We start from the raw sequence: 22,265 nt of genomic DNA, 5'->3' as shown, positions 1-22,265 counted from the left end.
GACTATTGTATTTTAATATTTTGTTGGAAGCCGCCCAGAGTGGCTGGGGAACCCAGCCAGATGGGCGGGGTATAAATATTGTTGTTGTTGTTGTTGTTGTTGTTGTTGTTGAAATTGATCAGTTGAGTGTTCTCCTTTTGAAAGAGGCAGGTGGAATCTCCATGGTTGCTAATAGCATAACATTGAATGGCTAGTGAAATATGGGGAGCCCTAGAGCATCTGCTTGGCATGCAGAATGTCCCAGGGTCAACCCCTGACATCTCCTGCAAGGGCTGGACAAAATCCCTGCCTGAAACTCTGGGGAGAAGCTGCCAGTCAATGTAGACCAGGGATCCTCAAACCATGTCCCGTGGGCCGAATCCAGCCTGTCAGGGTCATGAATCTGGCCTGCACAGCCTTTTCAGAACCCGCCAAGTGTCCAAGGCTGAAAGCATCTCGCCGCCCGCTCAGTCAGTCCCCGTGAGGTAAATGCCAGAGGCGTGGTGGCAGCTCTACTAATGAAAGCCCAGGGGTTTTGCCCGGGGACGGGGAAGTGTTGTCTTTTGGCTTGAAGAGCGAAGTTGAGGTTCCTTACGTATATTTTAAAGGTGGGAGAAGGAAGTGTAGTCCTATTTCTGTGAGTGGCCCAGCAGTCTTTCCACTCTTGTGATTAACATGCTCTGAAAGTTGGGATCTGTTTTGATATTTAAATTTTAAAAGGGTGGAGAGGAACTGGAGATTGACCATCTCCTTAGCCTGGGGAGCCACATTCTGGTTGAAGGAGGCCAGGATTAGCCCCCAAGGCCTGGGGTGTCCCTCCCCTGTAGTAGGACTTGGAATCCAGGAGAAAACTCTTGGAATAGCCTTGCCAGGTGTTCAGGGACGGACTCACCTGTCCCCATGTCCCTCTCTCTGCAGATGTGCTGCAAACTGTGTTAAAATGTGACATCAAGCCATAACTGTCAACTTACAGATTTGAAAATAAGGGACCAGCAGCCAGAATAAGGAATTTTAGTCAACCAGCTGAAATATGAAGTTAAAAGGGACCAGATAATTTTGGAGAGCAGCCCCAGTTTTTAGCCCTTTGTTTCCAGAGGTTGCTGCTCAAGACACCAGCCGATGAAACACTGCAGTTAAATCACTACAAGCAGCAACCACCTTTCGCGCAAAACAAAGTCCAAGCTACTCATCCTCTGCAGTTGAGAACAGACCTAACTGAAAAGAACTGCTTTCTCTTCTGGCGACACCAGAGAATTCTAGAAGACATTCACCCTTTCCATAGCATTATGGATGCAGATTCCCACAGACAAGTTTCTTGGCAAGACAAGGGCCTTTCCTGGCCATAGAGTGTCCTCCTCAGCATCCCCAACGAAGGAGCTGGGTTGCAAGAGCTGCAGCTAATGGGGGGGCTGTCCTCCCCCCTCCCATCTCACCTGGCTGCTAGGTAGGAAAGCAAGACCCAGAGAGAGTTGTGGGAAACCCCGAAACCAGCTTGCTCTGTGCCGGATCCAAAGCTGCGACTAATAGAGAAGCAAGATCTGTTCGGGTGTTGATGCTGTGAGCCCCTCCGTCCTACACTCTGGTTGTGTATGTGAGTAAATAAAACTAGATATCATAAAGACAACACAGTCTCTGCTGACCTTCGTTCCAAGGAAACCGAAGATGGGAAAGCGCCTGGGACCCCTGGAATCTCACCCCTCAGAGACTGGGGTAGTTTGCAAATACAAACACACACACAATAATTTGTGCCTGTGTTCCTAATAGATAACTAAGTGTGAAGAGCATGTCATGTGCTTTAGCAACAGCCCTCCTGTAAATAAGGAAATGCAACCCCCATTGCTGGTTGACTCAAAAAAGCAACAAGGGAATCTGCTCTTGTGTCCCATGAGGTCTGTGGGGCCCTTAAGTAAGAGGAGCCATTGCTTTGCTTTCTTTTCTTTTTTAAAAAAATAACTTAATTAAAGAAATTTTAACATAATCAAACATTCAAATTACATTTTACAATTTGGATTAACACCCCGCCACCACACAACTTCCCCCAACTTCCCTTCCTGGTTTATAACACCTCTGTTTCTTTTGCTTATAATTTTGTATTCCTTATATATTAAAACGAAGGTTATAACATTTGTCTCTTCTTCTCATTTTTACCTTATAATTGTATTTTCTGTTTGTATTTTTCCATTACTCAAATCCTGCCAGTGAGTTCATTTCTATGAATTGTTTCTGTATATACATCCTAAAAGGTTCCCAATCTTTAAAAAAGTCATTATTGTCCTTATCCTTAAGTTAGCTTTGCCATTTCAGCCTATTCCATCAACTTTTCTTGCCAGTGTCAGAGTGTTCAGGAGGGGTTAGTTACGCTGAAGTACTGTCCCTCAGCTAGGAACCTCGCCGATGGTTTCACGAAACCACTAACCTTCCAGAGGCATGGAGAGTTCTGCGAAGGTCTGGGTTTGGGATAACAGTGGGTATGTGTTTCCCCTCAGACGCGAAGCAAGAGGGGGTGTAGAGTGTGGTGGTGAAAGAGTTAACCTCCTTGTGCTTCGTGCCTGAGGGAGGGGCTCCTATGGGAAGGCAGTCAGGATGTCACAGTCCTTTGTTCTGTGAGTCTGCTTTCACAACGTTTTGGTTGCTAAGTGATGAGAAGGGAGTGCAAGGAGACGCTGTGCCAGCTTGATCTCCTGCCAGGACTACAAAGGACTACTCACTCTTCTGCCAAACCGGGCTCCGAAGACATCAGGAGATCCAGCTGGCACAGCGTCTCCTTGCACTCCCTTCTCATCGCTTAGCAACCAAAACGTTGGCTCCCATAACCTCTTGAACTTCTGCCTGTCCAGTGCGTTTCCCCTGCGTACAAAACACTGCTTTGCTCTCAGTGCAATCTTCCGGGAAAACCTCACCTAAGGCAGGAACAGCAGAGATGCAGCGGCGTTGCTGTCGTGAAGTAGAATAGGGAGTGAAAAATAGTCCAGGCACGGCGTCTTCAAATGTAATAGCTTCATTTACAAGCAGTAAATTACACCATCGGAAGATTCAAACATCTTCTCCGTCTCAAAGCATAACTCTGACACACTCCAACTGAAATCGAAAGCAGACTCACAGAACAAAGGACTGTGACGTGACATCCTGACTGACTTCCCTTAGGAGTCCCTCCCTCAGGCACGAAGCACAAGGAGGTTTACTCTTTAACCACCACACTCTACAGCGTATTCCATCAACTTTTCTTGCCAGGGTTCTTTCGCTGGTATTTCATCGTTTTCCCATCTTTGAACTAGTAAAATTCTGGCCGCTGTTGTCACGTACAGGAATAGATTTTCCTTATCTTTTGGTAAATCCTGCCCTAAAATACCTAATAAAAATGCTTCAGATCTTTTAACAAAGGTTTTTTTCCCATTTCATTATAGATTATCTCCCAATAGGTGGAGCCAGGTGGGCCCAGGTCCAGGTGAGGGGGGTTGCCATGGTGACAAGGACCACCGACTTGCAGGCGGCCATTTTGGGTTAGTAGTGAGGCGAGTGGAGGAGAGAGCAGTTGGTGGCAGTTGACAGAGGACAAGGTGAGGCAAACAGTGGATTCTTATTTTCTCAGTTTCTTATTTCATTTATTACTTGTTTTTCTCTTCTTGAAGATGTGCCACAGGCTTTCTTCATCCAGCAATGGTGAGTATTGGAGGAAACAAGAGTAGGGAGAGCATAGCTGTCAACGTTTCCCTTTTTTTTAAGGGAAATTCACTTATTCCGAATAGGATTCCTCGCAAGAAAAGGGAAAAGTTGACAGCTATGAGGGAGAGGATCCCAAAGACCTCCTCCCCGCTGCCGGGACTCTCAGTTGAGAGGAACTGACAGCCTGACTTTTGCTGGAGCCAGAACAAGATCTCTTACTCCAGGTGATGCAGAGCTGCCAGGCAGCTGCCCTGAGAGGCCTCCACGCCCTTCAGGTGTACAAACACCGGACAGCAGAGGCCGTTCTGGGGCCGCCGGAGAGGAGGACCCTGCTGGCCTATGTTCAGGTATCCTGTCTGAAAGGGGAATCATCTTAGGGACTTCCTGTGAAATTCTGCGTCAGGGATGCTGTTCCTAGAATGGAGGTACATGCAAGAGGTCAGTCACGATCTACTGGTGGATCCACAACTCTGGTCACTGCTCCCTGAGAAAAGCTCAACAACTCTGGGCAAAGACTGGCAGGTTTTTTATTACTGGGAGTTAGTAACGTCTCTTGGAAGTTGGACATCCCTGCTATAATGCATAGGTATATACACACAAAACAAAACCTGATAAAATTCATAAAAATCCATTAAAAAAACAAACTACTCAGAGACAATTCAGAGTGGGAGAACTCTAAAATTTACCTGTGGAAAGAATCTTGCATGTTAGATTTGGACCTTGGCAACCTTTCTTCCATTGTTGATGGTTCAGTACTTCACCATTATTTCCCCTTTGGGACCTCCTGGGGCAAAGATTTGGGGCAACCAACCATTTTACACAAACACACAAAAGGGGTACTTCTCACTGCCGTTCCCTCAATGGCTCCCAATTTTACAAAAAGAAATTTGAATCAAGTTTCATGTGCAGAGCATAGCTTTGTCACCTCTTGGTTTAAACCTACTTTTTCTTTTCTTTTTTTAAACTAACGTAGCCACTGTACGTGTACAGGGTACATGATTCAGCAATCTATTATACCATTTGAAGTGTTGCATCACCTGACTAAATTACCATTTGAATAAAGCCATGATTAGCTTGTCCTACCAGGGACTCAAGGAAGGCGAAGGGGCAGATTTAAGATTTAAGAGACCAAATTCCCAAGGGCATAAAACCTTTTCAGTTAGTTTAAAATCCACTTTCCCAGTTTGATGTCCTAAGACATTTCTGATATGTATGCTTTCCTGTTTCTTTTTGCTTAGCAAGCAGGCTTATAGATCTGAAACTTTAAATAGATCAGAACTTCAACATTCAGACAACCCAACAACTCAACTTTCCCACCAAAAGCCAGGAATAAAAGTTTGGTCAAGGCACATTCCACCTAATTATGAATTTGTATGTGCTTTAAACTTTGGCTTGACTTTAGCCTATTTGAAGTCTGATTTGAATAACAGACAAAGTGATGAAAATCCCCAGATAATCACTCAAATGCTTGATATCGCCAGCTCTGCTCCAAAACATCACCGCTTTCACCTCTATTCCAAACTCTGAAAACCAATCCTTCAATCTTTTTCTACCAAAGAGCAAAGCTTGGCTAAATTTCAGCCCATCACCCCTTCTCCTTCAGTGATGCCCAGAATTGAACACATTGTGACGACTTTAAAGATTTGCCACCCCATGTCATTTCTGTAACACCTGCAATCATGTGTGTTGTGTTAGCAATTCACTCCTCCCGTTGCTGGATATGTGGCTAGTATGTCACATGTCTCTGTTTACTTTCTTTTTTAAAATAAAATGAATATTTATTGAATTTTATAACAAATAAAAATACAGATCTCAATCATCATGTTATTTACCATTGTTTTCCCTCCCTTCCTCTGGACTTCCCTCAACTTCCCCTCTGCTGAGTTATTTAGCTTTATTTGTTGTATCCTGCTTTTCTTATATAAAAGCAATTTCCCAAATCATTTCTCTAAAGTATCTGTTACTGAAATAAAGATGTGAAAGTTTATTCAAACCCTGCCAGTGAATCCAGTCCATTTTGTTGTTTCTGCAAATAGACTGTAAATGGTTCCCAGACTCTTTTGAAGTCCTTTTTGTCCTTCTCTCATAGTTTATCTGTTAGCTTAGCCAACTCTGCAGAGTTCATCAGTTTTTCTGGCCATTGTTCCTTTGATGGTATGTCTTCTGTCTTCCAATATTGTGCAATCAAGATTCTGGCCGCTGGTGTAGCATACATAATTAATATCCATTTTTCCTTTGGCAGCACTTGCTTTGGGATACCTAATAAAAAGGGTGTTTAAGAAAGTTCATTTTCAACATGAACCTGTTTAGTTTCCTAGGCTTGGAAAGTGTCAGAACGGAAGTCAGTCTTATCTCTTCCACTCTGCTGTGCTTTTGCACTGTTCTTTGTCTCCCTGTCTGTTGCTGAAAAAGAGAGAGGACACCATTATGATCTGTTTGGTCTCGTCTGCAGATGTGATGAGCATCCCCTCATTTCCTTCATCCATGTCATTTATCAAGACATTGAACAACAACGGGCCCAGGACAGAACCCTGCAGCACCCCTCTGGTCACTTTTCCCCAGGATGAGGAGGACCCATGAAGGAGTCCTCTTTGGGTTCGGTCAGTCAAATCCACCTAACAGTTACCTCATTCAGCCTCATTTTACCAGCTTCCTCGCATAAATATCACAGAGGACTTTGTCAAAAGCCTTACTGAAATCGAGATGCACTACTTCCAAAGCAGTTCCCTGATCAACAAAATTTGTAACTCCATCCAAAAAAAGAAAAGGAGAGATTTCTTTGGCTTCACTTGTTTTTGAGAAAGCCATGCTTTTATCCTCTATGTTTATATTTTAAAATCTTCAGATGAAGGGCAACTAAATTTTAAAAATAATAAATGAGGATATTGACATGTGCAAAGGAAGGCAATTTATGTCTTTATTTAATTTGGAAACCACCCGACCCAGTGCTGCCGACTTGAATAAAATATTGATGGGGGGCCAGGTAAGGCCCACCTTGCACAATCAATCGCATGATGCATGCATGCCATTTGAATGGCAATGCCTATAATGGCAACAACTTTTTAAAAAAGTAGTATTTTGAGCCCATAGTTCAGTTTCCCAGCAGCTCCCCTTGCCCCGGAGACGCTTCTAGCATTCCATCTCCTCTACCTGTGGCATTGTTCAGCAGTGGGGAAAGTGACCTCTTCACACCGGATGTCCATTTGGTATGGCCCTTTCCAGGTTTTTTCCTGCCCCTTGTGTTTGTCTTTCATTTGTTCTCCTTTGTGTGTTGCCAGTAGACGCCACAATTCTGTGGGTACTCTGTCAGAAATCTCAGCCGCAGTCAGAGGTAACTGGCCTCACTCCAGGCATCCGGCTGAGATCCTTGTTGACCTTCCCATCTGCGTCACCCGGCAGGATACAGGCAAGGTCACAAATCGGCAATCCTCCTCAAACGTGAAGAGAACACACCCTCCTCCTCCTCCCTGCATCCCCCAGGGAGGGGAAAGAGACAGACAGGAGTCCTATTTACATGTCTTTATTCCTGTCATTCAGCAGTACAGAGAAACGTGTCTGTACCCTCCAGACTCCGGCAGTAGAGTCACAGCTCCACCCCTGTACTTCCAGTACAGGTCAGATGACACTCTGAGCTAACATCCGGTGCTCAGTACAGAGAATAGACTGCCCCTTTTCCCCAACAGTACAGTTCCAGACATCAACATCCTGTTTTGCATTCCAGCCACCTGCAGCTGGCTTTTGCATTGCTGCTTTTTCCTGACATACTCTAGGTGGCGCAGAAAGCACCTAGAAGCTCCCTAAAGGTTGACGTGCCAATCAAACTTCAGTTTTGCGCTCTATTAATTCCAATTAGCCAGCAGAGGGTATCACAGGGCCAGCCTACTTTCCCTTTAAAGCAAACTTTTGTCTCCAGCTGTTTTTGGACTGCAACTCCCATCAGCCCTAGCTAGCAGGACCAATGGGGAGGGATGATGGGAACTGTAGTCCGGGAGCTGCTGGGGACCCTAGTTTGGGAAACCTTGCTTTAAAGCAACTTTTGCACTTCACCCGCAAAGATGCGACCTGTCCATGTTTGTATTTTCTTGTATTTTGTTTTCCTCATGACCTTTGTGCGTTTATTTATTTATTATTTTTTAAGAGGGCAAATTGAAAGAGAAATTGTATGGCAAGCTGCAGAAGAATAAAAGGTTGTGTTTGGAAAAATACACACCAAAGCTGGGGGGTAGCATCCTTAAATATTTTGTTGGGGGGTGCGGCAAAGACCCCTAGGCCTTTAAGAGTTGGCACCTATTCCCTAAACCCAAAGGCCTCAGGATGGTTACAGCATAAAAAAACAAGAAACAAAAAAAAAAACACCTATTAAAAAGGGCATTAGATGTCAATCAGCCAAAAGCCTGGTTAAAAAGGTGCGTCTGCCTGGTTCCTAAAGCTGTATAATGGTTTTTTCAACCGTTGTATGGATTCTTTGATGGGAAGTGAGATTGGAGCTCGTCCCGAAGCTCTTTCCACATTCGACACACTGATAGGGTTTCTCCCCTGTATGAATTCTTTGATGGGAAGTGAGATTCTGACTGTGACTGAAGCTCTTTCCACATTCAACACACTGATAGGGTTTCTCCCCTGTATGAATTCTTTGATGGGAAGTGAGAGAGGAGCTCTGACTGAAGCTCTTTCCACATTCGACACACTGATAGGGTTTCTCCCCTGTATGAATTCTCTGATGCGAGGTGAGACTGCGGCCGTCACTGAAGCTCTTTCTACATTCCACACACTGATAGGGTTTTTCTCCTGTATGAATTCTTTGATGGTAAGTGAGAGAGGACCTCTGACTGAATCTCTTTCCACATTCCACACACTGATAGGGTTTCTCCCCTGTATGAACTCTTTGATGGGAAGTGAGAGAGCAGCTCTTACTGAAGCTCTTTCCACATTCGACACACTGATAGGGTTTCTCCCCTGTATGGATTCTTTGATGGGAAGTGAAAGCGGAGCTAACACTGAAGCTCTTTCCACATTCCACACACTGATAGGGTTTCTCCCCTGTATGAATTCTCTGATGGGAGGTGAGACTTTGGCTGTGACTGAAGCTCTTTCCACATTCCACACACTGAAAGGGTTTCTCCCCTGTATGAATTCTTTGATGGAAAGTGAGAGAGGAGCTCTGACAGAAGCTCTTTCCACAATCCACACACTGATAGGGTTTCTCCCCTGTATGAATTCTTTGATGGAAAGTGAGAGAGGAGCTGTGACTGAAGCTCTTTCCACATTGGACACACTGATAGGGTTTCTCCCCTGTATGGATTCTTTGATGGGAAGTGAGAGAGGAGCTATGACTGAAGCTCCTTCCACATTCGACACACTGATAGGGTTTCTCCCCTGTATGGATTCTTTGATGGGAAGTGAGAGAGGAGCTATCAGTGAAGCTCTTTCCACATTCCACACACTGATAGGGTTTCGTCCCTGTATGAATTCTTTGATGGGAAGTGAGATGGTGGCTGTGACTGAAGCTCTTTCCGCATTCCACACACTGATAGGGTTTGTCTCCTGTATGAATTCTTTGATGGGAAGTGAGATTCTGACTGTGACTGAAGCTCTTTCCACATTCCACACACTGATAGGGTTTCTCCCCTGTATGAATTCTTTGATGGGAAGTGAGATCGGAGCTCTTCCTGAAGCTCTTTCCACATTCCACACACTGATAGGGTTTTTCTCCTGTATGAATTCTTTGATGGGAAGTGAAAGCGGAGCTAACAATGAAGCTCTTTCCACATTCCACACACTGATAGGGTTTCTCCCCTGTATGAATTCTTTGATGGGAAGTGAGAGAGGAGCTATCAGTGAAGCTCTTTCCACATTCGACACACTGATAGGGTTTCTCCCCTGTATGGATTCTTTGATGGGAAGTGAGAGAGGAGCTATGACTGAAGCTCTTTCCACATTCGACACACTGATAGGGTTTCTCCCCTGTATGGATTCTTTGATGGGAAGTGAGAGAAGAGCTATCAGTGAAGCTCTTTCCACATTCGACACACTGATAGGGTTTCTCCCCTGTATGAATTCTTTGATGGAAAGTGAGAGAGGAGCTCTGACTGAAGCGCTTTCCACATTCCACACACTGATAGGGTTTCTCCCCTGTATGAATTCTTTGATGGGAAGTGAGTTCGTAGCGTGTCCTGAACCTCTTTCCACATTCCACACACTGATAGGGTTTTTCTCCTGTATGAATTCTTTGATGGGAAGTGAGTTTGTCCTTCTTCCTGAAGCTCTTTCCACATTCCACACACTGATAAGGTTTTTCTCCTGTATGAATTATTTGATGGGAAGTGAGTTTGTCCTTCTTCCTGAAGCTCTTTCCACATTCCACACACTGATAGGGTTTCTCTCCTGTATGAATTATTTGATGGGAAGTGAGATGGGAGTTCTTCCTGAAGCTCTTTCCACATTCCACACACTGATAGGGTTTCTCCCCTGTATGAATTCTCTGATGGGAGGTGAGACAGTGGCTGTGACTGAAGCTCTTTCCACATTCTACACACTGATAGGGTTTCTCCCCTGTATGAATTCTTTGATGGGAGGTGAGACTGTGTCTGTGACTGAAGCTCTTTCCACATTCCACACACTGATAGGGTTTCTCCCCTGTATGAATTCTTTGATGGGAAATTAGATTGGAGCTGTGACTGAAGCTCTTTCCACATTCCATGCAGTGATAGAGTTTCTTTCCAATGAGATTTTGTTGATGGGAAGTGGAATGGGAGCTCTGACTGCAGCTTTCTCCACACTCCAAATTTTTACGTGGTTTCTCCTCTCTGGGGATTTTATCGTGGTCACCTTTGTTTTCGATTTCCGATTCATCACAATCTGCAATGGAGACAAAAAGGGATTAGAGCCTCAGGAACAAATGGAGAAGAACTGAAGGAAGTTGGGGGGGGGTGTTCATTACCTGTGTTGTTTGTCATTAACCAACATATTTATTATTAGATTCTGATGAGTTGTTGAATGTTGGTTTGTTTAATATACAGTAGTGGTCAAAATTGTGGAAGACTTTTGGAAAAAAAAGTGTGTTTCAGAGGTTTGATAGCTCATAACACCACTTCTTTTATAGGAATAGCATAAAATGGTATATCAATGGAAAGATAATTTAATCAAGAATGCAATCCATCAAGAATGCAAGTTTGTTCAATTACTCGCATTTTATCAAATGTTATAGTCACATAACCAGAAAAAGGAAGCACAACTTGCTTTGGTTGACTTTTGTCAGTGTGTTATGTGATTGCTATCAAGTTGGTTGGTTTTTTTTGTGTTCTTTCATTTAGTGAGGTTGTAAAACATAATAAAATTATAGAAATGGCACAAAGAGTTGACGGGTCACCCAGAAAGCGATGTCAAATAGTACTATTAAGTGAACAAGGCTACAATTATGAAGAAATTTGAAGAGAGATTGGGGAAAACATAACCAAAACTGGCCTTTCTATATTTTTGAAGAGGTATAAGGAGACTCAGGCACTACAAAATCAGACTGGTAAAGGCAGGAAGAGGTGCACAAAGGCAAGTGACGATCGAAGAATGGAGAGACTGTCCCTACATGACAGAAAAATGTCATCTGGGTGTATACAAGATGACATGGCGAGATGCAATGTGAAGTTGAGTGCTAGGACTGCTCCAAATGTTAGAATTCTAAGGAAAAAGCCATTGTTATCTCTCAAGCAAAGGTAGAAAAGATGTTACCCATGTTAACTGGACAGTGGAACAATGGGACTGTGTTATTTGGAGGGATGAGAGCCAAATCTCCTTGCTTGGTAGTGATGGCATGAAATACACGAGGAGAAGAATCAGAGAAGATTTACATGCTACTTGCATTACACCGACCGTGAAACACCCAGATAGTGTGATGATCTGGGGTTGTATGGCAGCAAAAGGTGTGGGCAGAATTTGCGTCATTAATGGGAATGTAAATGCCCCCAAATACATAAATGAAATACTTGAAAGAAACTTGTTAGTCAGAAGTAACCCAGCAATAAAGCCCAATGAACAGAGGCAATAATTCAGTCTTGGTTTCACATTCTTTCAGGTGCAGAACTAAAAACTTGGTTCACTTCATGGGGAGGCATTGTAAGGCCGTAATGAAAGCTAAAAGTTACCAATGGTTACCAAAGATTCCACATTTTTTCTTTATGACTGCTGTTCTAATAAATACTCCTTCATAAAAGTCATTGCATTACATTCTTCATTAAAATATCTTTCCATTGCTATATAATTTTATGGCATTATTCCACACAAAGGTGGAGTTATGAGCCATCAAACCTCAGAAATACACTTTTCACAAAAGCTTTCCACAATTTTGGCCACTAGTATAAGTTGTTCATTTTAAAGTTAAATGTTCTTTTTATATGGAATCAGATTATTATTATTATCGGCAGGGTAGAAATAAAAATTATTATTATTACTACAGTGGTACCTGTTCTGGAAAAGCTTAAGTTTGTAAACCGAGGTACCACTGTATTACTATTACTATCATCACCGTCATCCTCATCACTGCTACTACTACCTGAGATTCCATAAGCCTAGCTCTTCTCTGGGATGGATTTTGTTTGGCCCAGTCATGGCATCCCCTCCATCTCCAATGTCAGTCCTTGTTATGGCTTGGTCCTGAGACGACTCTGGCTGTTAATAATTTCAGATTTATTGCTAAAACAACAAACTTGGACGGAGCTCCTCTACTCATCGTCCTACCCACAAGATGGAGTTGCCCGGACTGAGCTCCTCCCCCTTCCCCAGAAAGGAAGCCCCCACCTTCTCTTCCAGTATCTTTCACCTGTCTTGACCAGTTTTCAGACCTCTGAGATTAGACCTCTGAGACCTTCCTGCATTCCAGCTTCTGACTCACTCCTGTAGCTCTCACACAGCTGTCTGTCACTCTGTCTCTCTTTTTCTTCTCCCCTTTGTTCAGAGCTCAGATTACAGTTGCTCTCCCCCTCCTCTCTGCCTTCCGCTGCTAACTCTCCTCTCCCTAGGCCTGCTTCTTCTCTGGCTGGCAGCACCTGAGCTTCACTGCCAGTCCTCTCTTTGGTCAACCCAAGACTGAAAGGAGCAAAAACAAAAACCTGAAGCTACTTAGCTTTCCTAACAATTCTGAAGCTGACATTGAAGGTGGCCTAGGAAGTATAGACCAGCCCAATCATGGTAGAAAAAGGAATAATTTGAGAAAGATTGTTCAAAGAAAAAATTGTAATTTACTCTTTATTGTGGGGGTGTTAGGTTCCCAGGTGTTATAGGGGGCGCTGTTGAGCTCTGTGAGAATATATGAGGTTGTTCCCATAGAGGTATTTTTTGAATTTCCAGGCTGATATGACGATATCACAGGGAGCCTTACCAAGAGAGGCCACGGTCCCACAATTCTCCTCCATGACGTCCTTATGCAGAGCTCTCTGGTCAGGATCCAGCAACGCCCACTCCTCGTCCGTGAAACGAACAGCGACATCTTCAAAGCACGCTGGACCCTAAAAGAAAAAGGGAAATGTCCTCCTCTGAGACAGCAGAAATATGATCTGCTACACAATGCTCTGTTACTTCCTTCTTGATAATAATAATAATAATAATAATAATAATAATAATAATAAAAATTATTTATACCCTGCCCATCTGGCTGGGTTTCCCTAGCTATTTTGGGTGGCTTCCAACAAAACACTAAAATACAATAATCTATTAAACATTAAAAGCTTCCTTAAACAGGGCTGCCTTTAGATGTCTTCTAAAAGTTTGGTAGTTATTTTTCTCTTTGACATCTGGTGGGAGGGCGTTCCACAGGGCGGGTGCCACTACCGAGAAAGCCCTCTGCGTGGTTCCCTGTAACTTCACTTCTCGCAGCGAGGGAACCGCCAGAAGGCCCTCAGCACTGGACCTCATTGCCCGGGCAGAACGATGGGGGTGGAGACGCTCCTTCAGGTGTACTGGACCGAGGCCTTTTAGGGCTTTAAAGGTCAGCACCAACACTTTGAATTGTGCTCGGAAATGTACTGGGAGCCAATGCAGGTCTTTCAGGACCAGTGTTATATGGTCTCGGCAGCCACTCCCAGTCACCAGTCTAGCTGCCAAATTTTAGATTAGTTGTAGTTTCCGGGTCACCTTCAAAGGTAGCCCCAGGTAGAGCGCATTGCAGTAGTCTAAGCGAGAGATAACTAGGGCATGCACCACTCTGGTTAGACAGTCTGAGGGCAGGTAGGGCCTCAGCCTGCGTACCAGATGGAGCTGATAAACAGCTGCTCTGGACAGACAATTGACCTGTGCCTCCAGGGACAGCTGTGAGTCCAGAATGACTCCCAGGCTGCACACCTGGTCCTTCAGGGACACAGTTACCCCATTCAGGACCAGGGAGTCCCCCCACACCTGCCCGCCTCCTGTCCCCCCAAAACAGAACTTTTGTCTTGTCAGGATTCAGCCTCAATATGTTAGCCGCCATCCATCCTCCAACAGGACTTTCAAACAGGACTTTCACCGCCTTCACTGGGTCCAATTTGAAAGAGAGGTATAGGTGGGTATCATCTGCATACTGATGAGCACCCAGCCCAAAGCCCCTGATGATCTCTCCCAGCGGCTGCATGTAGATGTTGAAAAGCATGGGGGAGAGGACGGAACCCTGAGGCACCCCACAAGTGAGAGCCCAGGGGTCTGAACACTCATCCCCCACCACCACTTTCTGAACACGGCCCAGGAGGAAGGAGCGGAACCACTGTATGACAGTGCCCCCAGCTCCCAGCCCCTCAAGACGGTCCAGAAGGATGTTATGGTCGACGGTATCAAACGCTGCTGAGAGAGCCAGCAGAACTAGGAAACAGCTCTTACCTTTGTCCCTAGCCCACCAGAGATCATCGACCAGTGCGACCAAGGCAGCTTCAGTCCCCATGATGAGGCCTGAATCCTGACTGGAAGGGATCCAAATGGTCCGCTTCTTCCAGGCGTGCCTGGAGTTTTTCAGCAACCACTCGCTCAATCACCTTGCCCAAGAATGGAAGATTTGAGACTGGGCGATAATTGGCCATCGTGGCCGCATCTATAGATGGTTTTTTAATAAGTGGTTTGATAACCACCTCTTTCAGCGGGTCTGGGAAGGCTCCCTCACAGAGAGAAGCATTCACGACCCCTCAAAGCCCATTGCCCAGCCCTTCCCGGCTAGCTTTTATAAGCCACGATGGGCAAGGATCAAGGAGACAGGTGGTTGGTCTCACTCGTCCAAGCAGCCTGTCCACATCCTCAGAGGTAACAGATTGGAATTGATCCCACGCAACTTGACTAGACAGGGCTCTAGCACTCTCCTGCCCCGGCCCTGCTCCCACGATGGAGTCTACCTCTTCCTGAATCTGAGCGACTTTATCTGCAAAAAACTTTGCAAAATCATTGCAGGAGATAATGTGGCCCATACTGGCAGGTGGTTCCACTAAATTGTGAACCACCTGAAAAAGTCTCCTGCTGCTGTTTTCTGCAGATGCAATAGAGGCGGCCAAGAAAGTCTTCTTCGCCGTTGCTACTGCCACTTGGTAGGCTCGGCATTGAGCTAACCCGTGTCCGGTCAGCTTCAGAATGAGTTATCTGCCACCAGCGCTCGAGCCGTCTCAGCGATTGTTTTATTGCCCTCAGATCCGTGGAAAACCACAGGGCTGTCCGGGCTCCATACAATCGAAGAGGGCGCTTCGGAGCCAAACAGTCAACAGCCCTGGTTAACTCCACATTCCAGCGGGCCACCAGGGAATCAGCTGAAAGGCCATCAACATGGGATAAAGCATCCCCTACCACTCTCTGGAAACCATTTGGATCCATTAAGTGGCGGGGGTGGATCATCCGAATCGGTCCCACCTCCCTGCAGAGGGGAAGGGTCGCGGAGAAGTTCAGTTGCACCAGGAAGTGATCTGACCATGGCACTGCAACCCCCCCTCCCCGCCCACAAGGCCATAGCTGTCAACTTACAGATTTGAAAATAAGGGACCAGCAGCCTTGAACATAAGGGACCAGCAGCCAAAATAAGGGACCTGCAGCCTCACCTGTTCCAGGCACTCCAGTCTTCCTGCAGTCTGGTCAAACTCATGCTGGGTAGCTTCGAGAACACTGTCCAACCAACTTTGTAACCAGAGGTTCAACTGAATTGAATCTGAATCACATGCACCACAAGGCCTATGCAGCCTCAACTTAAAATGGCTCCGCAGCCTGGCTTTGCACTGTAAAGTTTGCAGCAGCACGTGCAACAAAATGGCGTTCAGCATTCAAAAACACCCTCAGCTTGCATTAACTAGCCACACACAAGGCATGCAAGATCCACCCCCCGTCGTTCTTAGACTTCTTATTGGGTGAGCAACACAGCCAAGCAACACAGTTGGAGCCTCCCTCCTCCCTGGCGGGAAGGGAGGGAGGGAGAGGAGCTGCTTCCTTTGAAATTTAAGGGACATCATTTAAGGGACATTTAAGGGACATCTATCAATAAGGGACAGCAGCGGGACATGGCGCTGGAATAAGGGACTGTCCCTTCAAATAAGGGACACTTGACAGCTGTGTAAGAGAAACCTGGTGGGCAAGCAACTGCAAGGACAGGCCCATCTGCTTCATCCAACTAAGTCTCTGTTACACATGCCAGGTCAAGTCCTCCATCCATGATCAAGTCATGGATGGCAGTGGTTTTATGAATCATTGACCTGGCATTGCACAGCAGCACCTTCAGGTCATGTGGGTATCGCTTGCTGATTCTAGTATCCGTCCAGTCAGGACCAGACCTGGAGGCAGGGATAGTCCTCCAACAACTAAACCTGCCTCCTCTGTAATGACATGGTCTGCTCTTAGCGTAACTCCTCCTCCTACCCGTGATCACTGAGATCGGTTGTCCCAGTGCACCCCCCCCCCCCGTGGAACATTCCCCAGCTATTTTGTGGGCTGGGGCCCACTCCCCGGCAGCCCTTACCCCCCCCTTAAGAACAAAATAAAACCCTTAAAGAAAAGAAAGAACCCACAATAAAACAATACAAACAAAAAACTGTAAAAATTACAATCAAAATCAAACAAATTCCCGAGCCCAACCAAACATCCACCCTACCCCCCACAAAAAAAGTAATCAAAAGGGAAAAAGAAAATTTTAAAAACATTTTAAAAAGAACATTGCGCCTCTCCGAGTCCTCCTGGCCAGCAGGAGCAGCAGCAGCAACCGTCCTTATGAGGCCTGTCAGGCCCCGCCCTGGGCCAGGTGGTGAGTGCCAGAAGTGGGGCCCTCAGGCACTCACGCAGGGGAGTCCTCCTGGGCACAAGCAGTCCTTATGGGGTTTCAGGCCCCACCCTGGGCCAGGTGGTGAGTGGCAGGAGCAGGGCCCTCAGGCACTCACGCAGGGGAGTTGTTTCAATAGGATTACTTTGCTGCACATTTTAATTCTGGATGCTTATTTTATTCTAAGTTTTAATTATGGGTATTCGTCTTTGTGCAAATAGGTGGTACTCCACCTTGTGTTTTCCAAGTCATTCTACCTACACAAGCATTCCAGTTTGCCTGATGGAAGGGTCCACTTTCTCCTCTTCTTGTGAGCTGTTCTGGGGAGTTCCCTCCCAATGCCCTAGAGCCAAATTCAAGGGGTTCATGGGGGCATGGAGGGGGGAGCAATGGGGGGCAGGCCCCATTTTGTAGTGGATTGGGCTGGTTAGGTGAATCCAGGCCACTATTTGTTCACATTTGTCCACCCCTTAGAAACCAATTTTAGCATTCAGTGATCAATCTGGAAATAAAATAAGCCTCTTTTGGATGGCCATCTGTCTTGGATGATCTAGCAGAGATTCCTGCATTGCAGGGGGTCTCCTGGCTCTGAGAGACAAGCAGGGAGGGTGGCTTCTGGCAAAAGGAGAGGGAGCCACCGGTGGCTCTTCCTTCTCCTGACTCACCTCTGCCTCTCGACCTTCCTCTCCCACTCGCCTCCTTCCTCTTCTGCCTCTGATTCTGCACTGCATTCTGCCACAGTGTCTCCCAGCTCACTAAGCCCTGTTCACCCTTCAGCTTCTGACACCTCCTCTTCCCAGCCTTCTCCCTCTTGCCCCTCTGACCGCTCATCCTTCCTCCACCTCCACTCCTTCGGCTCTGAGCCGTCTTCCCTTCCTGGTTCCCCGGCTGCTTCCTCCCACCACTCCTCTGTGCCCAACAAGTCCATGACATTGCTCCATCCCTCAGCCTCTGTCCCCACAAGGCAGCTTCGTACCTACGGGACCGCCTCTCCTGGTATGCCCCACAGAGAAACCTACGGTCTGCAAATACGGTCTTCCCAGGCTTCTCCCTCTTCTCCCTCTGACCGCCTTCTTCTACCTCCACTCCTTCCTCCACCTCCACTCCTTCGGCTCTGAGCCATCTTCCCTTCCTGGTTCCCCAGCTTCTTCCTCCCACCACTCCTCTGTGCCCAACCAGTCCATGACATTGCTCCATCCCTCGGCCTCTGTCCCCACAAGGCAGCTTCCCCTGACCTGATCTGGTTCCACAGCCGCTGCTTCTCTTCTGTCCCCATGAAAAGACGGATCAGGAAGTCTTGCCGGCATCATTCTGTCACCTGCAAGAGAAAAAAAGTTAAACAGGACGCCAGGAGTGCCGGCTTCTCTCACAGGTGAAACAGGGCATCTCTTACTACAGATGGGCCTTTGAGAAAGCCTTACCTACTGAGAGCATTTGGACGTTTGTGCCCATTTCATATGTTTGTGGTGCAGAAATACATCTCCCCTCCTCTGGACCCTTCTTCCCAACTATCTCCCCCCAAAGCAAGATGAAAACAACTCACAGATGAGTTGTAAAACCAACAGAATGAGACCAAACGGAGAAAAACCACCTTCCTCCTTACCCAGTCGCCTCTCTCTGGTGTCCAACGGAGACCTCTCTGCCTCACAGGAATCCAGGTCCATTTCTGGAAAAAGATCCTTTCCCTGAAAAAGAAACAAGGATTCAAAACAGAGAATGGTGAGAAAGACTGCGAGATCTCATTCCATGGATGCTTTCCCATAAAACGGATGGGGCATCAGCAGACCATTATGGGATGTTCTCTGTCCTGTTTGGAGCCCCTTGGGAGTATCCAGAGGAAAGTCTCTCTCACCTGCTTTCTCTCCTCTGCCTGACTCAGGAAGAAACCTTCGGCCAGGGCCACCGCCTGGGAACTGGTCTCCGCTCCGCATTCCCTCACCCAGCTCTCCATCTCCGGGGGAAGGACAGCCAGGAACTGCTCCAAGATCACCAGGTCCAGCATCTCAGCTTTTGTGTGCCTTTCTGGCTTCAGCCACTGATGGTCAAGGTGGTAGAGTCGGCTGCAAACCTCTCGGGGTCCTTTGGCCTCCTGGCAGCAGAACTGCCTCAACTGCTGGCTCTGCACCTCTGAGCGGAGGGTGTCCACCTTACCATGGATCTTCTGCACAGAGTTTTCCCAGAATCCCCCACTGCTCCCAGTTTGGCTGGCATGGCCTCTTCCTGCTTCAGGGCCAGCCGAGTCTTGCTCATCCATCTGTGCTCTCAGGAAGCCTCTGAGAGATCGGAAGGAACCCTTTGGTCTTCTGTCAAGTTCTGCCCGTCTAAATGAGAAGCTCTAGCAAATCCTACAAAGCAAATACATTGTTCTGTTACAGAATTTGTAGGACAGGAAAAGAAATATTTCCCTGAGCAAGCATGGATGAGTCTTGCTGGGAACCAGGGCTGGAATGCACCACATCCCAGAGCATGAGATATCTTTTTGAAAAGAAAGAGGAGGAAGAGGAGGAGAAATAAATCTCTAGCCTCCTAGCCACCCAAAATGTGGAGGCAACTGAAGGGATTTCTGGGAGATTAATCAACCTGGTTTCTACTGCCCTTCCAGTCAATGCATGAAATCAGAACCGACTGACCAGGGAGTCATTTGTGGGTCTAGTGGGGTCCTCACCCGGGGGTCCTCAGGAGTTGCTCCCCCCTCCCCTTCTTCGGTCTCCTTTTCTTGCACTTGGACTCTCTGGCGCTCTTCAGACAGACTCCTGGGGTGGGGTCCCTTTTTCTTTGCTCTTAGGGCCAGGTGATCAACCCCCTGAGGGCCAAGTGGGCAGGGCCAAAAACATCTCCCTTGAAATTTAGGCAGGTAATTTATTATTATTATTCCGCTAGATAGCTTAACACACACACAGCCATTGATGCCAAGGTCACTGCAGGTTCGGTGAGTAGCAGCGCCCATTTCCGGCTTCTTTACCAGCAACAATCCCTTTGGAACAGAGAGGATGTGGTCCTGGGATGCCATGCTCTGGGTGCGAGGGGATTGCTGCAGTGGCCTCCGTCAGGAGCTGCCCTGGGAGACGACTGGGAAACTGGTTTGCAATGCAGCAGCCAGACTATGGGCTGGGATCCCTCTCTTTATTCCTGGCCTTTCTCTCCCACCTTTTTTCCCTTCCTTCCTCCATGTGGGGTTTTCTTTGGGGGGGGGGGCTAGTCCACCTCCTCGTCCAGCTTTGGAAAACCATTTGCACATGTTTCCTCTGTTGTGCAATGAGGCTGAGCGATGTCACACAGAGTTAAAGTCCCAGGGACTCCTTTCCTTAAAGAAGGGAGATTTCGTGGGAGTCAGGGATCCTCTGACCTCCAGGAAGGAGAGCGTTGCAGACCTGGCCCCTCCCTGGCAGGACCCTCTCCTCCCTGACTTGGGGTCCCCCCCACATGAGCAGATCCGGCCCCCCAGGCACCCTTCCCTGCTGCAGCCCTGGGACCCCCCCCCGTCTCCCCACTGCACCCTCTGGGGGGAGAGAGAGGAGACTCACCAGATCCCAGGAGGGGACAGCGAGGCAGCCCTTGCAGGAGAGACCCCAAAGCAAGGGAAGGACTGGGGAGGGAGGGGCCTTGGCTCTGGAGGACCTGGCCCCCTCTTGCTTCCTGGCCTCTCTAGGAAGGCAGCTCACTTCCTTTTAACCCTTGCCAAGCCGAGTCCCTCCAGCTCAGCCCTCTCTCGCTTGGCAGAACCTCAGATTTCTATTATTTTTTATGGATTGGGGGGGCAGCTGCCCCCCTGGCTACGCCAATGCCCAGATATCCTTTTGGGGGTGAGGCTCTTGGCTGGACTCTGAGCATCTCCCTCCCTTGGCCAGAAACCAGAGGAAGAGCTTGCAGGGAAAAGGGCTTTGCAGGAGGCAAGGAAGCTCCTCCTAGAATTCAGGAGTGGAGAGATAGGAGGGGATCCCAGGGTCATCTAGTCCAACCCCCAGCAATGCAGGAATCTCAGCTAAAGCATCCATGGCAGATGGGCGTCCGATCTCTGCTTAGAAACCTCCAAGGAAGGAGAGTCCCCCACCTCCCAAGGGAGACCTTTCCCCTGCCAAAATGAGTAATAATGAGTAATAAATTAAATGAGTAATACTTTCTTATGCATGCTTTTTATGCTAATAAAAAAGTATGCCATTTCCCTTTCCAGAAATGCTTAATCGCTAATTCAATGGACTGAAAATGGATGGTTGCTGTTATTATGTTGAGGGAAGCTTTTAATATTTGATGGACTATTGTATTTTATTATTTTGTTGGAAGCCGCCCAAAGTGGCAGGGGAAACCCATGGGTATAAATATATAATAGAGAAGCAAGATCTGTTTGGGTGTTGATGCTGTGAGCCCCTCCGTCCTACACTCCGGTTGTGTATGTGAGTAAATAAAACTAGATATCATAAAGACGCCACAGTCTCCGCTGACCTTCGTTCCAAGGAAACCGAAGATGGGAAAGCGCCTGGGACCCCTGGAATCTCACCCCTCAGAGACTGGGGTAGTTTGCAAATACAAACACACACACAATAATTTGTGCCTGTGTTCCTAATAGATAACTAAGTGTGAAGAGCATGTCATGTGCTTTAGCAACAGCCCTCCTGTAAATAAGGAAATGCAACCCCCATTGCTGGTTGACTCAGAAAAGCAACAAGGGAATCTGCTCTGGTGTCCCATGAGGTCTGTGGGGCCCTAAGTAAGAGGAGCCACTTTTAATAACTGAATTAAAGAAATTTTAACATAATAAAACATTCAAATTACCTTTTACAATTTTAATTAACACCCCCCCCCCCGCCATGCAACTTCCCCCAACTTCCCTTCCTGGTTTATAACACCTCTGTTTCTTTTGCTTATAAATTTGTATTCCTTATATATTAAAATGAAGGTTATAACATTTGTCTCTTCTTCTCATTTTTACCTCATAATTGTATTTGTCCACTGTAATTGTATTACTCAAATCCTGCCAGTGAGTTCATTTCTATGCATTGTTTCTATATATGCATCTTAAAAGGTTCCCAATCTTTTAAAAAGTCATTATTGTCCTTATCTTTAAGTCTCTCAGTTAGCTTTGCCATTTCAGCCTATTCCATCAACGTTTTTTGCCAGTGTTCTTTCGCTGGTTTTTCATCGCCTTTCCATCTTTGAGCTAGTAAAATTCTGGCCGCTGCTGTCGCATACATGAATGGATTTTTCTTATCTTTTGGTAAGATACCTAAAATGCCTAATAAATACCTAATAAAAACGCTTCTGGTCTTTTAACAAAGGTTATCTTAAACATTTTTTTCATTTCATTATAGATCATCTCCCAATAGGTGGAGCCAGGTGGGCCCAGGTGCAGGTGAGGGGGGTTGCCATGGTGACAAGGACCACAGACTTG

The 22,265-nt window shown here is 46.6% G+C and overlaps 1 protein-coding gene across 3 annotated transcripts; it reads right to left on the bottom strand.

Annotated features, from left to right (window-relative positions):
* Window positions 1-5,394: 5,394 nt before the first annotated feature.
* Window positions 5,395-20,506, bottom strand: LOC310705035 (uncharacterized protein). Of its 3 annotated transcripts, XR_014525166.1 has the most exons (8): window positions 20,404-20,506; window positions 18,732-19,224; window positions 18,483-18,564; window positions 18,115-18,197; window positions 13,013-13,139; window positions 7,900-10,500; window positions 7,408-7,572; window positions 5,395-6,945 (listed from the first exon to the last, which is right to left on the bottom strand). XR_014525166.1 is itself a non-coding variant. In XM_083499320.1 (6 exons), the coding sequence occupies exons 2-6, from the start codon at window positions 19,131-19,133 to the stop codon at window positions 8,066-8,068; spliced, it is 3,129 nt and encodes a 1,042-aa protein (XP_083355446.1). In that variant the 5' UTR covers window positions 19,134-19,224; window positions 20,404-20,506; the 3' UTR covers window positions 7,859-8,065. The 3 variants fall into 3 exon arrangements, 2 of the variants coding, with proteins under 2 accessions (XP_083355446.1, XP_083355447.1); XM_083499320.1 differs by lacking the exons at window positions 5,395-6,945; window positions 7,408-7,572 and having other exon boundaries at window positions 7,859-10,500; XM_083499321.1 differs by lacking the exons at window positions 5,395-6,945; window positions 7,408-7,572; window positions 18,115-18,197; ... (1 more) ...; window positions 18,732-19,224; window positions 20,404-20,506 and adding an exon at window positions 14,482-14,602 and having other exon boundaries at window positions 7,859-10,500.
* Between the last annotated feature and the right edge of the window lie 1,759 nt (window positions 20,507-22,265).

This window comes from Podarcis liolepis (assembly GCF_965112155.1).
Source record: "Podarcis liolepis genome assembly, chromosome: 4".
NCBI classification, from domain to species: domain Eukaryota; kingdom Metazoa; phylum Chordata; class Lepidosauria; order Squamata; family Lacertidae; genus Podarcis; species Podarcis liolepis.
The sequence above is the reverse complement of the archived record's forward strand: the minus strand, read 5'-3'. Positions and strand labels throughout refer to the sequence as shown.